The 18164-nt window shown below is 36.4% G+C and overlaps 1 protein-coding gene across 4 annotated transcripts in view; it reads left to right on the forward strand.

Annotated features, from left to right (window-relative positions):
• Positions 1–18164, forward strand: part of LOC138939822 (dystrophin, isoforms A/C/F/G/H) — a 413267-nt gene that overhangs the window by 315128 nt on the left and 79975 nt on the right. For all 4 annotated transcript variants that reach the window (XM_070308019.1, XM_070308020.1, XM_070308022.1 and 1 more), the window contains one exon: positions 5843–6015. In XM_070308019.1, coding sequence (XP_070164120.1) covers positions 5843–6015 — 173 coding nt within the window. The remainder of the gene's footprint in view (positions 1–5842; positions 6016–18164) is intronic.

The raw sequence follows: 18164 nt of genomic DNA on the forward strand, positions 1-18164 counted from the left end.
GAAGATGTTTTTTCAAACTGTGCAAATCGAGATGAGCGAAAATAGGGGGGGTTTGACTCGAAGATCGAGATGTTTGTTGATAAGAACATCGAAAGCGAAGAGGTAGAAGAGAATTGTCGAATCTTCTTTAAAGACGCATTATCCAAGAGTGACAGTGGGATGATGAGGGGACTTTGGGATACGTAATTACGGTGGATTATCGTGGGGGTGTACCCAGGGGGGGCACCTGGCCCGGGGGGCGTGCCACCCTACAGGGTTTCCGCTCTCGGGGGATACGTGCCCGAAAAACAATCGACGATGCACGATATATCTACATATCCTATACTCTACTGGCGGAGTTGCATCTCTTCGAACAGGTAAAGGATTTATACAATATTCTCAGCGTTTGCTCAGCGTTAACGAATCGATTATTGCGCCATACGAAATATGGACCAGAAATGAAATATAGGTGATATTATTGTAATGGATATACATAGTTATGAAAATAAATACAGAAATACATGTTTATGTAAATAAAATCTTCTATCTTAATATAAAATTGCTAGTACAATTGAAAAAAATTTAATATGACGATAACAGATATAGAAATTTTTGTTTTCAAAATTAAAATAGTATATGTGTGTAATGATTATAATACACAAATATATTATGCATTAATATTATAAAATATATATTATATATTAATGATATAATATATTAAAATATATATTATATTATATTATATTATATTATATTATATTATATTATATATTATATATTATATATTATATATTAATTCAAATATTATATATATTATGTGAATGGAAAAAGAGAAAAACTGTGAGCAACTTACATTTATGATATTGAATGTATATAAATGTAAATTTACGCAAGAGAAAATAAATTTATACGGTTTATAATCGAGTTTACTTAAACTCAAATTTTAATTTAAATTTTCTTCTGTTTTAATTAGTGCAATTGCGATTTAAGTTAACTTGCAGATATGGAAGCCCGAAAGTCAGTCATTATAGAGATAAATACGAGTACAGATAGGAGCCTGACTTTTCTTCAGCTTTTCCATTCTACGAGAAAGATAAAAGACCGGCTCTCATTACCGGGACTTTTGTCTAGTCATACTCTTAATACGAATAAATCGTCGCTCTTTTCTCCGCTAATTGAACGACACGGCCATTCGTACAGCCAGTGTTACTCGCGAAATCTCGTCATTCTGAAGCTAATTGGCAATTCCTCATTAGAAGTCTCCGTTGATGGCGCGCGCACGCGTCACCGGCACCTTCCGCGTAAGTAACAGACATTGATTAAGGCCCTTAGCCGCCGTCGCTGCCGCCAATTCCCCATTAAATACGTCACACGGAATTCTGAGCGGCGCGGTAACCGAAACCTCTTGAATTATGCTTGTCCTTCCTGGGCCGGTATGTACCGTTCTCTCCCCGAATGCACCCGTGACCGAGGCTTTCACGGTCGATACGATCCAATAACTGCTCGAACAGATAAGAATTGCGAATTAGTTCGTAGTTTAGTTTGACAGATTCCTTAGGATTACTTAATAACTCGCGATCGATGAAATGTCAGGATGATATTTTAATGAACGCGAATATTTTTATTTTAAGATATATTTTCGATGGAAATGTAAAAGTGATACGAATTTATATTGTCCAGTCATTTATTAATGAAGAAGAATTTAAAAAAGAATTGCCTTTATATATAAAGTTAATTTAGATATTTTAATCGAGGGAAGAAATCATATTTTTATAATCATAATTAATACATAATTCATATATATGATACATATATAAATGATATTAATTACGAAAAAAGTTGATTTAGGTATCTTAATCCGCGAGGGAAAAAAAAATCATGTTTTCATAATTCGATATAATTTCAGTAATCAGAAATTTTTAACCGATATTATTATCGGGATTATCCGTTTAATCTGCGCTTTGACGATTTTGCTGCCAGTCATTTTCCGATATGGATGTTGCTAATTACCACCAGATGAGCAATTCTGTCGGGATAAAAAATTAATTCTACTGCACGTTTTAGAAAACTTATTTAATGATTTTTTTTCTACAAAATTATTGCTTTATTATTAACATCGCTCACTGTAACATTCGCACACAAGTAATCGTGATAAAAATATTGAATCATTGCATTATCCGTCTTTAATTGAACATGGCGTCATATTGCATCTGTCCCTGTGGAGAACTGAATGAGGATTAACCGTTTAATTTCATGGTTCCAATTAAATGTAGATATTCCACGACAGTTTCCGGAATTGATTTAATTACAGCTTTTCTATGACTGGGAATATTAAGCGTAAATTTAGATGATTATTAGGTTCTAATTTGATATTCACGAATATAATATTTGACGCGAACATAACAAGATTATTAGATTTAATTTCTGGTTTTCTAACTTCTATTTGATTGAAACACCGACGTATCGAGAAGTACAATTCAAATATTAAATAAAATGGATCTTTTTCGTTGGATTTTATTCAGCGCATAGCTGAGTTAATAGCAGGAATATTTCATTGGCTGATTAAAAGATAAACCATATATTATGCCATTCGTTGGGAAGATTATATTATCGTGGGTTAATTAGTATTCCTCGTATTACTTCCTCCAAAAGGGCGTTACATTTGCCTCTTTTTCCAAGCGGATATCACTCGATTGCAAAATTAAAATAATTGCCGATCGACGTTAAATGAATGACGTGCAAAGATCGAATAGGAACGAGCGAATTAATTAAATTGTCGATAAAGCAAAAAGCTAAATCGTGCTATCGTCGCGTCGGTTGCATGTCATTAACGTCGCTGGTTGATTTTATCATCAGACGTACATATCGCATTGTAAATCATGAAATGACAAAATGCACAACATGTTTGCGAATCGATGCTGAAATCGTTTGTAGAAAATATTGTAGTTCAAGCGGTAATATTTTTACCTATAATGCGAAAGATATGCGTACAGTATTTTAAAATCTTTTAATTATGTAAATTTCTTCTTCTTTTTTTTTTTTTAATTACAAAGAGAAAAAGAATTATATTTTTATTTAACATGTTATATTTTTTTTATGCATGTGTTTGCACGATTGATTCTTGAAAGAGGATATTTGATATTAAATTTAAATTTAAAGCAATTATGATATCATAAAGAGTTTATAAGCAAAAAAATTTCGTTAAAAGTTAAATTAGCTTGTTAAAAAAATCCATAAAAGTAATAAGCCTTTTAGAACATTATTCCGTGTATATACCGACTGTATTCCCTGTATTTCTGATTATCATGCATTGTGACGTCACATCCAGTAAAGGCGCATTTGCGTAATTGCACGGTGAACCGCGATAAGAACTTGGGAGCTGCGACAGGTAATGCAAAAACGTTTTGTACTTTGCTTTTTTTTTCCGAGCCATCTCCCTAGTGCATCCGTGAACATTTTAATACCTAGCTCGCCACGATGGCGTCTTAAGAAAGTTCCATTAGCGCGAAAAATCTAATCGACATGGTGGATGCGTTCTTAAGACATCGCAAACGGCATTGATAGAATATCGCGAAGTTCTTATTAACTGACAAGTGCAACGAAATGGATTTTATCCGCTTTAAAAGTACTCGGTATTTAAACGCTTTTTTTCCTCATAAAATTGCATCACGGAAATTTATGAATTTATTCGTAGGATTATATTTTATTTACAATTATTATTGGACGAGTATTATAAATAATTTATTCTTATTTAATAATGTATAATATGATTCATTTAACACGGATATCAATTAATATCTAATTCTCTAGCAAAGATAACATATATTATGTAAATATCGGTTAACATTAAGATCTTATTTTTTTACAATCCGTAGAAATATGAATTATTTTTATAATATCTAATACCAGATACTTTATATATAACTTTATGTATATATATATATATATATATATATATATATATATATATATATATACATTAAGGAATTAGTTAATTTGTATTCCGCTTGTATACTTTTATATATTCTTATTCTTGTCTATGTTATTCTATGAAAAGGCAACAATGTTTAATATATATGTGACTGAATGATTAAAATTATGAATAATATTTTCCGGCATCGTAATATTTGTTGTTAGTCGTTATTTATCACACATACTCGATAATAATTTATAATCTGCAAATTTCGAAGACCGAAGTGTAGAGTAGAGCTCCACGTGCCCGTCGAGATTTAAACGAAATTAGCTTCCGCGCAAGCTGCCACCAAGAGCTTCAATTAAACGTTACCTATTCAAACGCTCGACGAACGTACGGTTCGCTCGTCGTCGGGTAGGTCCCAGTTTGATAGATGTGCCCAATTCTCCGGAGCCGGTTCACTTCGATATATTTATTCCCTTTTTCCCCGTCTCTCCTCCTTTCCTTCCATCCGTTTTTGCTTCCTTTCTCCTTTTTTCATTACGCGTGTCTCCGCGATGCACACCGGGTGTCACCAGTGTCAATTCGCGCGGAAACTGCAGCTGAAAAATATCTCGCTCTGACCCGTCGATTGTCGACCCGGATGGGGAATCCCAGTTGGAATCGTTCTCGAGATTGCAGCCTTCAATTCGTGCGTGTCAAAAATTGAAGAGGGTTGGGGGGAAAGGGAGGTTTGAAAAGGGGGGGTATACGACCGTCGTTGACAGGCAGACGGTTTCAGATTAAGACAACGCCGTGGCGAACGGAAACAAAAGATATTTCATGGATTTCATAGCGTCGTTCGCTATCGCATGTTACTTCTCCGGAGAACATTTTTTAGTTTCCAATGTTTTCTACACCGGATTAGACGAGTGAGATATATATTTATATTCGATAATATTTATTATTAATAATAATATTTATTTTTGCGCGTATATTAATATAGCATAGTCTACGTGCGATATTAAAACATTAAACTATTAATGTTATTAATTAAATTTTAAATATTGAATGAGATTTTATATCATGTTAATTTTACCAACATCAATTGCGACTATCAATTAGGAATTAATTGTGTCAGCTTAAACTATATTTTGGGAAATCGTCAATTATAAAAATAAATCATATAATTATTTGCGATTCTAAATTAATTGACATTTTAATAAATTTTATTTTTCAAAATACGGAGAGAATATTCTCTTAAAATTTGCGTTAATGGAATCTTTTGTCTAATTTTATATTGATGAGGAATATAGAATGAAATAAGGCTGGCTCTCTAATTGCGAAGCGTACACAGTTGTATTAAAGAGAGTAAAACAAATCCTATTGTTCTTGCCGTGACGCCAGCGAATATTTCTTAATTCACTCCGCATCGGCGCCGATTTATTTTCATTGGCGCATGCATTGCATGTCGACGTTCCGACATACTCGTATACCACCGTTGTACATGGAAACTCGTATATAAATCATTTCTATCCACGCGCAGACTGCAATTCACGTCATCGCGATGACGAAACACCGCGAATGCATTCTACCTCTGTCGCGCGAATGCTCTTCATTTCCATAAAAAGAACAACCAAGTTCCGTAAAATTGAAAAAAAAAAACTCCTTTACGTACTTTTTTAACTTATATTTTCAGAAATACGTTCAAATTATTTCTGCCATCTAAATAATTATATTATTTTATAAGAAATTTTTATAAGAAATTAATCTAAATATTTCTGTTATCTTTTCGAATAACAGAAAAAATACACATGCGCTTTACTAAATATCATTCTTCAATATTCTTCTATATTTTTCTCCAATATATTATTTTTCAAAAGATAATGAACGCCCTTTATCTTGCTTTATCGCAATATCTTTGAAATTCGTTCTTAAGGATCTAAGGAGGTTTTCTCCTGCTTGTTGCAGGATCTTCAGTCGGAAATCGAAACGCACCGAGACGTTTATGCATCTTTGAACGGCACCGGACGAAAATTACTGAGCTCATTAGCGAGTCAAGATGACGCTGTTATGCTGCAACGTCGATTGGACGAAATGAACCAGAGATGGCATCATTTAAAGGCAAAGAGCATGGCAATCAGGTAAGTGCAAAAATCCATATCTTTCGCGGTTATTAACATTGTTTATCGATATAAAGTTAGAAATTATAAACAAAAGACTATAAAACGCCGCTATGGCGTTGTGAATATGTAAGGCGTACTGATGATATTTATAACAAGTGATATTCTCGCTCCTAGTATCGCAAAAGACAATTTTCGCGTACGAAATGGCGTCGTAAATCAACGCGTTGAAAAAGGCCAACGCGGACTGGCTTTTTCGTCGAAAGAATAACTTCGAAGCGCACGACGCATTCACAGCGCGAAAACGCAAAAATTCGTGTTTCTCTCGCGCACGTACAATCTCGCACCTCAATAATTCTTCAAAAGAGAGAGAGAGAGAGAGATAGAAAAAATATATACGCATTGTACAAAATTGCGAACCGTGCCATAACAGTGAGGAAAGTTTCGGCTTTTGACATGCGAACAATTTCAGAAATTCTTTTGCAAAATGAGTTAGCGAGAGGGTGAATAGTTAACTCTCCGGGCTTCCGTATCCTCGATATGTCGTTCTACTTTAATGACGTTGCGGTTACGTTATAATAATATCTACTGTACATAACAAAAGTAGTAGTCGCTCGTGAAAGGAAAAATTGCGAGTTTCTAAAGATATTGTTGTTACAAATTGATTAGTTCATTCGAATTAAAATACAATATATGCGTGGAAGGGAATGAAAATAATATTAAGTAATCTGTATTATAATAAGATACTTTTATACCTTTTACTAATTAATGTGTGTATTGGAAAGCGATCGTATATACTATTATATACAAAATTTTAAATCTCGTTTTTGTTCGCGAGATTGTTCAGCTTGCGCTCAGTTCGTAGGAAGTCCTCACAGGATTTTCCGGTGGAAACTTGGAGAATTCGTGATCCAATTTAGCTTCAAACGTAGCGTAAACTTCTCTTCGACTGTTCGACTATGCAACCGTGGACTACTAGAAAGTACATCGAACTTTCGCGAAAACCACATCCCAGTGCATCGATGTGATATAGTGAAGCTATACAGCTTAACATGTGTTATTTTTATTTTGCTCCTTTCATGTCATGGTCATCTAAACCGGAACATTGTTGAGCGTTGAAAGAAAATATCGAGCGTAAGCTTTGTCGATCTCGATGAAGAGCTTGCGCTGAAATCCTTCTAAAATTTATCTGCAGGAATGAGGAAAATTTTTCTTTCCCTCGAAGGAAAGAGGGGAAATATTTATACATATCTAGATAAATAGATTCGAGACTTTGAAGGATACGGATATATCTCTAAGAAACAGATCTTACATATTTGCTTTGACAAAATTGCAATACACATATAACATAAAGATGATAGGTATGTAAAAAAAGATAATTATGTTACATGTACTAATTATTTAATATTTAACGCATTTATGAGAATATATCCGGCATAGAATTTTTAAAACTCTATCTTTACAAAGATTTTTCATTATCCATTAATTATTTGCAGACAATTAAATATTTTCTATATATCTCATACCATTACATGTCATTTTTATTCGTATTAATTATTCAATTTAATCTTATTTGCATTACTCATAGACGAGCAAATAGATAATAATCCAATTACAATTTTTATATTCACAGTACATCTGAGTACAGAATCGATCGATCATTAATAATGATTTAACAATGAGCATTGATTAGACGATACGACTCTTATCGCAAAAGGTATAAATGGGCCAGTTCGCGCAAAACCGCTCAAAATCTCGATCATATGGCCGATCGATCGATCAACGCTTTTTTGGAAACTTTCACGCGCAAATCCATTTCCGAGAACTTCGCCATAGTCGGTCGTAATCGGATTCCCTGCGGAAACTTTATAGCGGTGTGTTAATTCTCGGCTCGAACATAGATCTCTCTGAGATCCGCCGTAAACTTTGCACGGACAACTATGCAACGGTGCGTTGTTGAAGGGTATCTGAATATTTCCGGATAGAAAGTCTATGGTTTGATGATGTACGTCAAGTTGTATCGATTTGTCGATTAATGCCGCCCCCGACTCGCCAACAATTTCGGTCATTCACGTGGAATTTTGATTTCATAATCACACGAATTTGTTATCAGATCTTAAGTTGTGTCGCTATTAATCTATGTGATTGATATTGTACGGACAAAATGTATTTCTAACAATTCAGATTAACGAAGGAAACGATAATTTGTGACGCTATTTATTTAATCTACTTAATTTTAAATTTAGTATTTAGGATTGTTTTTTTTTTTTTAATTATTGTTAAAAATTATTGATATAGCATTTTTCGAGAAAAGAGTTTGCTCGCTTTTATAAATTATAAAAGAAAACATCGCGGCTTCTACGATACATGGATCTCATGAAATTACAGTAACGAAGAACCGTGAATATATCTCGCAGATGAAGCAGTTTACTTTTTATATTAGATGTTTTATAGATGTCAATTTTATCTCGTAATATAAACAAAGGAACAGATATAGATAAAAACGATATTTTTTAAAGCGATATATTTTTTTTACTTGGTTTCATTAAAAGATCTGATCGGCGATTAAAATTGTCTGCGAACTAGATTATTGTATTTGGATTTGTTTCTTTAATTAATTCATTTTCCTCGTTTTCTCTATCTTCGGTATGTGATAATCATCAAATAATTGATCTTACTGAACGAAATATTATTCTATCCATCAATTTTTAATATCTATTAATATTATCAATTTTTTATGTATATTCAAAAAAAAAAGAAAAAAAAAGAAGAGAGAAATGCTTCATTTAACTACAATATTTTATTTAAAAATAAATATTTACATAGGAAGAATAGTAGAAATTTAAAGTTATTGTTTATAAAATAATTATCGTTGATTTTTAATAACCTCGAAAAATATTGAGAATCTTTGCTTGCAAACAATCATCATTAAGAAGCGTTTGTGTACAAATTTATTTTAATTTAATCACAAGTCAAAGTAGCATCTGTCAGTACACAGAAAATAGGTACGACGGCATAAAATCAGCATTGAGGTCAATCCCGATAAGAGATCGCGCAATCAGTCTTCATTAATTAGTCGGAATTACGGCCAGGAGCTTAATTACCGATGAGATATTCGTGCAGGATGCGAACAACGAGAGCGTTCTGCATGTATGGATGGATAGAACTTCGCCGACCATATTTATCAGTAGATAGCTCTATACTGGCTCTCCATTCCCCTTCATTCTCTGTCCGTCAATTTGTATCTATCGCCCGGTCTCTCTCATTCCCGTGCTCTTTCTCTCTCTCTCTCTCTTTACATATATATATTTTCCAAATCGTCCGGCACTTTAGTGGTTATCCCGCAATCAAGCCGCAAATGCCGAAGTCGATAATTCGACGGACGATCGCTTTTGGCACTGGTCTGAACGAGGTCGTCGGAATACGGCCAATGTTATTTGTGAGAAAATTCTTCGGATTAACCCGACTCTTGTGGCAAGTGTGGGTGACGGTAGTTTTGCTTCTTAAGAACTGAGAATTAATCGCGTAGAAATTGCCGCCTCACATTTGCTTATATGTATATCGAAAGTGTAACATATAAGCATGTGGTATGTGGTAAATGTAACAAATCTTTTTGTCACAGATTCCACGTGATATTTGCGAATTTGCACTTTAATTAGAATACGATAGATCATTTAATTATGATATTAACTCTTAACATTGAAAATTGAATAGATGACGAATTATAAGCGTGGATGAGCAATTAAATCTTCAAGTCTCCAATTACTTTCAAACGATTATATTTTAAATTTAGTATAAAGTTAAAAAGGAACTTTTGATCTCCTTTGTCATTTGAAACGCGTAATATTAAATGATTTGAAAAATGCGGCTTTTATAGTATCCATTGAAATTCTTGCGAGTTTTTTACGTCAAGTTTATTAAAATCTATGGTTCGGAGACGCTCTGAACAGTACTAACAGGAATATGCTCTTTACGGAAATGTCAGGCTCGAAGTAAACATCGCGATGACTTATCAAAATGCACGTTAAGTGGATTTCGTGATCGATGTAGCCGTCGTTGTCGCACTACTCCCGACGTAGATTAACGAGGATAAAAGCCCGGTTCGGCCGATTTTTCGTCGTCGTTACATGCGCGCGCGAGCATAATTTTTTATTTCCGCAAGATACCGGCAACGGCCGGTGATAAAATCAATACCAAGAGGAGTAATTAGTTACCTCGACACGCACGCGGTAGGCGACGGCGACAGCATCCGGCGGTCGGATACGCGGACTTTTCGGACTTGTCCAACATCCGGCGCACCGACATCCGGACGACAAATAAAGGTTCACGAATCGCGCGAGTATTTGTAGGCGATGACCGACTCACACCGTCGCGTTCGTCGCCCTGTTCGAATCGCGCGAACTTGTGTGACAATTGTTGGCGCGGTTTATCCCAAACGGACCTATTGTTTGTGGCGAATAACGAAAAAATTGCGCGTTACCTCGAAAAGATTGGCGCGTGTACGGGTTTCAACTAAAAAATTACACCGCGCGAAATTATAAGCGGCGATACACCGATATATCTATTGGTGTATCCGTGTTTGGAGAAATGCGTGTGTTTCGAGGAAATTTTCATGCCCTATATAAATTTTGAAATTCTTGAAACACTAAATTTTACGCTCCATATAAATTTCAAACTTCTCGAAACACTGAATTTTATGCACGCTCGACTTTTTTTATAACTCTACGATGATAAATAGTGTGACTGCCAATTAATATTTTTTTCTGCCTTTTTCCACGGGGGCAACGGAATTGCGAATTTATTTACTGGCCAGCTGACGCGAGATTCAACAGTTCGATGGAAAACACGGTGAAATGAAAAAGGATTCGAGTGGCTGCGAGGCATAAACGTGTCCGCGCTCGATCGCAACGAATTAATATTCCATCGAGCGAATTAATATTCCATTCTTCGAATGTCGATGCGTCGACGTGAAAAATTCGAAAGGCAGATGGGGATACGTTCTCGCCGTGTTTGCAAATGAAATTGCGCGCGTTCTCCAAAAGCTAGATTTTACAAGGCGAGCGCGCCGGTGCACGTGCGCATACAAGAAGGCAAGTTCTGCAGACGAGGGTAAGACGCTGTGAAGTCTAAGACTTGACATTGCCCAAACCGAGGGTCGTTAACGGGGAGACACGAATCGGGAGGAATAATTATGGGTGTCTCAGCTGTTCAAGCAGGCACGTGTATTACTGGCGCGTTTAGATAAGCGCGCAGCGGTGCGTTCACGCGTGCGTAGCGCGTGCACCAAAGCAGACGAAGCGTCGAGAAATGCAACGATGCGTATTCGCTATCCTTGCGCACAATCGAAGATATCGCTAAATAAGACTTTGCGGATAGTCCGGAGACTCCGGTGAAGTCAAGTTTCAACTGGACCACCTGTCTAATCGCTACAAGAAACGCCAGTCATTATTTTCGTCGGATTATTTTTGTGCAGGTCTCTACGATCGTCGTAATAGTTTGCTTTTTTGCCTAATTAATATCGGGTTTCTCTCTAATAACGCTGGAAAAGGAACAATCCTGCAATTTATCAATAAAGAGAGAAATTTTATAATCTTTCATCGTTTATAAAATTTATCATACATCCAATTTAACGTGAAACAATTATGTAAATATTTGTGGCAATTATATTTGGCTATATAAGCAGAGAAAAGTGCACATATATATATATATATATATATATATTTTTTTTTAAACGAATTTATGTCATTGGCTTTAAAGAGGCTATAACGATGAAAAATCGATTATCTTGATTCTACAAATGCCTGCAGGCAATATATTAAAATAATTTCCGATTTGTGATCAATGACGTTTCTCCACAAGCAAAATTGACGGAGAGAACTTTATCTCGGGATAATAATTTCAAGCTGGATCGATCGAACGCCGTTTTCGTATATCTCGCGGGCGGATAAGTCCCGATGGCAAAAACATTCGCCGCGACACACGGCAACACGGAACACGACGTTTGATCCATCACCGAACCGGAACTGACAGCCAGATAATCGCCGAGTGATGAATCGCTGTTGAGTCTTATCAGCTGACTCCCCCGCGCATCGACGCTCATTCGCTTGCTCCGAACGAAACAGCAGATTGTGGAGTTTGTCACGTACCGTTTGCTCGCTTCTTGTTCGCTCAAGTTCCTCTCTCTTTCTTTTTTTTCTCCCTCTTTCTCTCTCTCTCTCTCTCTCTCTCTCTCTCTCGATAGTAGCAAATCGAAGGTTATTTTTACGTGATATCGCACGTGTGGTCGGGAAGACGTCGGGAGGACGATGACGCTCGATATCGAAACGTACGACCGTAGCAGGAAATTTGTTGGAGTCGTTCAACGGGTATGAAGAAGCGGACGAATGCGAAAGAGCGGAGAGAGAAAGCGGAATCGGCTCACCAATTTCCCACAAAAGTCGAGGGAATGCCTTCGTGAGCAGAACGCGAGAGCGCGAGAGGGAAAAGCGAACCATACATAAAGATGGAGAATTGTTGGCTATGATAAGCGAAGGGGAAACGGCACTTATGGTTCTGCTAAGGCGTTGAAAAGTTCTGTCAGGGTATATATGGTGATATAAAAAATACGGATGTAGGTCTTGATCAATAGAATCGTACTATTAATTGTACTTTTAGATCAAGCTATAGAAAATTTTTTCTATTATCTCTCTGTATTTTTATTTAAGAAAACAGTAATAAGTTATCCTAATTTTTATATATTTATCCTGTATATGCGTTGTACAGTGGTTACTCGACAATAATTATATAAAATAATCTCTCACATTATTTTTTATATAAAAAAATGTTTAAAAATATATATTGTAGTATATAATTACGCTAGAAATGTAAAATACTTCTTACACGCGGCTTAAGGATTAAGAACGCAGCTGCTCTCGCTTCGTTGAATAAGGATAAAAATTACGTAATCTACTTAACCGTAACGTAGAATGAATCCTATTATTCTCGGATCTATATCGTAGAAACGTACTTCCAGGACGCATTTCCGGTATTCAAAAGCGTTCATTGTGTCGACGACACCGACAAATCTGTCGCGCACCGTCCGAAACTTCCTTCCGGCATTTCCTCCCTCGCCGGTTGTAACTTACCGGTCCCAGTCGGCTCGCAGGAACATATTCCCAACTGATGTACGGCACGAGCTTAAAGTATGATAAGGTGCAGCTTAATACTAATCTCAAGAAGATACCGTGCCACACTAGGTGGTATCACGTAGACGGTAGCACGCGTTAAATGCAGCAAGCTTTATTTGATACCGCTATGCAAATAATCTAGGACCAGTTTATCCAGGGAAACTGTTAAACGATCGTTTGGAGAATCCATTTATCGTTGGGCAAATTTAATATTTGGATCTCTTTAAAAATTTCTTTAGCTTATATTAATACACGTATATTGATATATAAATAATAATGTCAGTTTTCATGAGCGTAAAATAATTTTTACTTGTCTTATTAATGCATCTAAAAAGATATCTTTACATAAGTTACATTTTAATTTATCGATTAAGCAATGTTATATACATTTATCGCGATGTATATTCGTAATATGAAAATTATATTTATATATATTATATTAAATCATTTTTTTAAGTTGAAAAATGTTCAAGTTTCACAAATGCGCTCGGTATTATGAGAACTAAGAGAATTAATACGTATCCGTATGTTAAAGTGCTTACGTTTGGTTTATATAAAAGACGGCAGAAAACGTGTACGAGCCCTGTTGGTATTCGGGAGCGTTCTTATTGCCAGGCAGTTACATTCTCCTCGCGCCAGATGCGACACAACGTTTACTCAGTGACTTTAAATCCTGCGTATGCGCCGCAGTATGGAGCGGGCTACTTCATATGAGCGCAGGATTTCATTTATGAGGGTAATCGATTGAGCGTAGGATTTTCTCCGTTAATCTCGATTTAAAAGCCGAACGGAGTAGCGTCGAATCCGTTACAGATCACGGAAATGGCATCTTGTTCGCGAAAAAGAAACTTGGATTATCGTCGGAAAGCTTTTTCCGCACATTCCGTTGTTTTAAAAAAATCGACCAAGCATCAGCCGTTTATTTAAATGAGATCGTTTTGTTCTGTTGAAAAATCGTAATTTGCATTAAATAATTATATTAATTATCGCAAATGACACACTCATTTTCTCACAAATCCATAGAATATATATATAAAGAGCAACATAGTTATATCTACAAAATATTTTTTAAAAATTGATTAATAACATGATCTATTAATTTGTATAATATTTGTAATTTAATTGTGCGTTAAGTTAAAAATATCGCGAATAATTAATCTGACGAAGAAGAAATGTTCTAAAAATATATATATATATTTTTTTTATAACAAATGTTAATCATTAATTTATCTGCGTGTAACCACAATTCTCAAATATCAAGAAGGCACATTTTGTATAGCTTCGGATGCTATTATTCGCCTGTTCGTCTATTTTGTTTGTTTCCCTCTATTTCAGATCTATAATATTTCTTGCGCGATCGCTCATTTTTCACTTTCTTTCACACGAACGCGAGCGTGACTCAATTTGTAACATTCTCGCGAATGTGCGACACAGGTATCCGTTAAAGCTCATCCGTTTTACCTTTTCCGCCCTTGTCCCCGCTCCCCGGGTCCCGCGAGAGGAAATTGGCCGGAAGCGCGCGCGCGCGCGTAACCGCTGGCATCGAGCTATCATGCCACGGATACAAATCGCGGACGATTCCACGGGAGAACGGAATTCGACGGGCAGAGGCAAGGATCGATGAACGATCCTTTTGGCTGGGTCTCTGCATGCCCGTTGAGAGACGTGGACGGGAAGGCGCTCGTGTTCATCGAGCGTGAACGAGCGCGTCCCTGGTGACCCGACGACCTGACCGGCTCAAAATTTTTAATTTCCGGCTGGCTGAAGACTCCCCAGCCAAGGGACCCTTTGCTAAGAATGCATCGGGACGCAACATCTGACCCGCGCACCAGCCGCGTATTGTGTCGACGATCAAGGTTGATGACAATGCCCGTGATTCAAGAAAGAAACGAGATTTGGTGACTGATATCAGTCTTTATCGGTGAGAAAACGAGGAAATTTCTGATTGAAGTTTTTGAGAACAAAAAGTTTTCATCGACTACAGCGAGAGACGCACTGATGTCTCTTTCTCTTCTCGATCGTTATCGGATTATTCATCTAAGATAATTTGCGGTCTATCTCCTATTTCAGAATGGGGGAAAAAAAACGAACGGATTTAATCTATGCAAAGAATTCTTCGAAATAAAGCACGTGGTTCTGGTCTTTCTAGTTTGATTCGCTGTTTACATGGAAAATCAAATATTCAACTGTGGTTAGTTTTGATGCGGTTTTCGAGCCGGAAACGTAATCAAAAGCGGATGTACAACGCTATGAATACTAACTGACAGGTATGCTTTGCGCAACAATCTCCTTAATAACTATGTGTATTTAATCATCGCGCGAGGCAACGAAAATGAAGAGATTTGAATAATCAATCGTAGAAGATAATAATAAAGTGACTGTAATATTGTATATATTTATTTAATGCGCGTTCTCTCTATCCTTTATATCGCTCGATCGATATTGTTCGCCTTTGATGCTACGTGTAACGCATATTCCGACTAATATCGCTATAATTTCCAAATTACAAACGATCATGGCTGCTGCTTTACGACCAGTTTGCCACGCGTTGATTTCACCCCTATCGATTATTAATGCGCAATCGCTCGACCACCCTCGACGAGAAAAAAACTCGAAACCTCTTCAACGTATCCATGGAATCTGCGATCTGCAGGCATCATGCCCGTTCAGCGAGTAATTCTGCTCTCTCTCTCTCTCTCTCTCTCTCCCTCTCCTGCTCCGGTATTTGCGTTCTCATTAGGAAATGCCACAAACCGATTCAAACAGTTCCGATCCACCACCGCGCTAATCCGCAAAATGGATTAACCACATGCCTCTTTCGACCGTTTTGTAATCGATATCTGCGGACGCTTCATATAATCAGAAAATGCTCTTAAAGGCGCGATATTAATCCAGACTTTTCCGCGCTAATGATGCTTCGTGTTCCATGGATTCATTATAAAGGTTCGCATAATTTAAGTACTCGTTAGAAATTGATACTGAAGTCTGACAAGAGTGGACGATAACTTCTCAACTAACGTAATTCGCAAGATTTGTACACCATAAGCATGTGTCTATGCGAGTGTGTTTACTGGGAATATAATGATTAAGTCAATTTAATTTAATTTTTTTTTTTTTTCCTTAAAAGTGGCTGAAATAAAATCTGTTAATATTAGTTAATTCAGTTTTTTTTTTTTTTTTTTTTTTTTTTGTAATATATTGAAGTTTAGATAATAGATATTGTTTTGCGAAATAGAAAAATTTTTAGAAACAAAGAAAGTTTGTCTAAACTATTAATTCTGTAACGCATGATATGCAAGTATTTCGCGTATATTTTAAAACGTATCTCCCGAAATGTGACAGTTTTACAAAATGCGCGTGTCAAAATCGTCGCTTTTATCATATTCTGATAAAATCGGGAGGGATGGATATGTAAATATGAAAAACATGAGCAAAATTATTTCAGCCGCGTGGCCGATTGTGATACTACACCCGCGGAGGTTACAACTCATAGAATCGCGACAAAATACGGGTTACTGTTATTTGTACAAACGCTCGCAACGTCTGTTAAACTCGTTTTACGAGCGAAAAGTTTGTATCGCGCTTTCCACGAACGACACTCGTATCATATCAACTATCGGTGAGTTAAACTCATTAATTTTAACGATTGTACATATCTGCGATAATATGGTACGCATATTATTAGATTATTAATAGATTATGATATGTGATCAATTTTGTCTGTTTTGTTTGGAAATCTTGGACAGTTGCGGACGTAAATTGGACAATATTATCTTTTCTTTCGATCGTCTATTTGTCCCGGGTCCATGGATAAATATCTTTGATCTTTCGAATAAACGAAAGGATAGCATTTGTTCGTTAAAACATTGAAAAATATGCGTGGAGCATGACAAAGGTTACATCCATCTCATACATAACGTTCCATCTCATACATAATGGATCTGTAACGGTACGTAAAATAACATAGTACCAACACAGACAACTGTGAAACAATAGTAAACTCATACGTAAACCAGAGGTTTATCAGAATTGCTATCGAACGGACTACATAATTTACTAAATACGTACCAAGTGGTCGATTCTAACGGTACTACAATCCGATAGTGGATTCGATAGTGTTCCGCAGCGGCTTGGAACTTGTCCGGGACTATTAATTCTTTTTGGAATAAATAACGGCACACAACTCACACCTATTGTATCTTACATTTATTTATTAACATCGATAAATTGAATATATATATCAATAATTTATCATACGTACGATTAATTTTCTTCGAATAAATTTTTTCTCGTTCTTTATTAAAATGTATTTCTACGGGGAGATTTACGGGTAGATCGGGACGAAAGAAATCTTGCATATTGTTTAAAAAAAGAAGCGGTATCAAGATATTTCATCCTAATCCTCAAACAATTTATGATATGTACAGATGATAATTTTTTTATCGATCTATTCTAAAGATGTGAGATGGATTTTTTTTTTTTTTTTTTAAGAATATCGTTAAAAAGTTTTCCAAAGTTTATTAATTTGATCGTTACATCAATCGCTACATGCGTTTTGATTACGCATAAAGACAACACCCACGGACACGGTTCACATTTTAATCGTTGATCCATTTGCGCTATCAAGTCGCAATGTTCAATTCTGCGACGGACGCAGTGCGAAGTTGCATTTCGAAAATGCAGAGAAAGAGAGGGAGAGAGAGAGAGAGAGAGAGAGATATCGGCGCGACGCTAATGGCGACGTTGTCGCTGTTGTTTATTGTAGAAGTTTGGGCCGGTTTTGCGCGACAAGTCGACCTTACTCAGATTGGGATTGTACCGGCAAATTGTTCCCCCGAGTTGAATTATAACGGGCGTTCCGCCCGTTCGTGGCAATTCCATTTGCCCGCTTTATTACGTTAACTAGCACGACAAGGACAACGACAACGACGACGAGGACGAGGATGAGAGAGCGATGATGACGACGCCGATGTCGTCCACAACGAGTCGCCGCCGGCGCAATAG

Source organism: Polyergus mexicanus, unplaced genomic scaffold (genome assembly GCF_030449975.1).
Source record: "Polyergus mexicanus isolate NDT 795.1 unplaced genomic scaffold, iyPolMexi1.0 SCAF_15, whole genome shotgun sequence".
Lineage (NCBI taxonomy): Eukaryota > Metazoa > Arthropoda > Insecta > Hymenoptera > Formicidae > Polyergus > Polyergus mexicanus.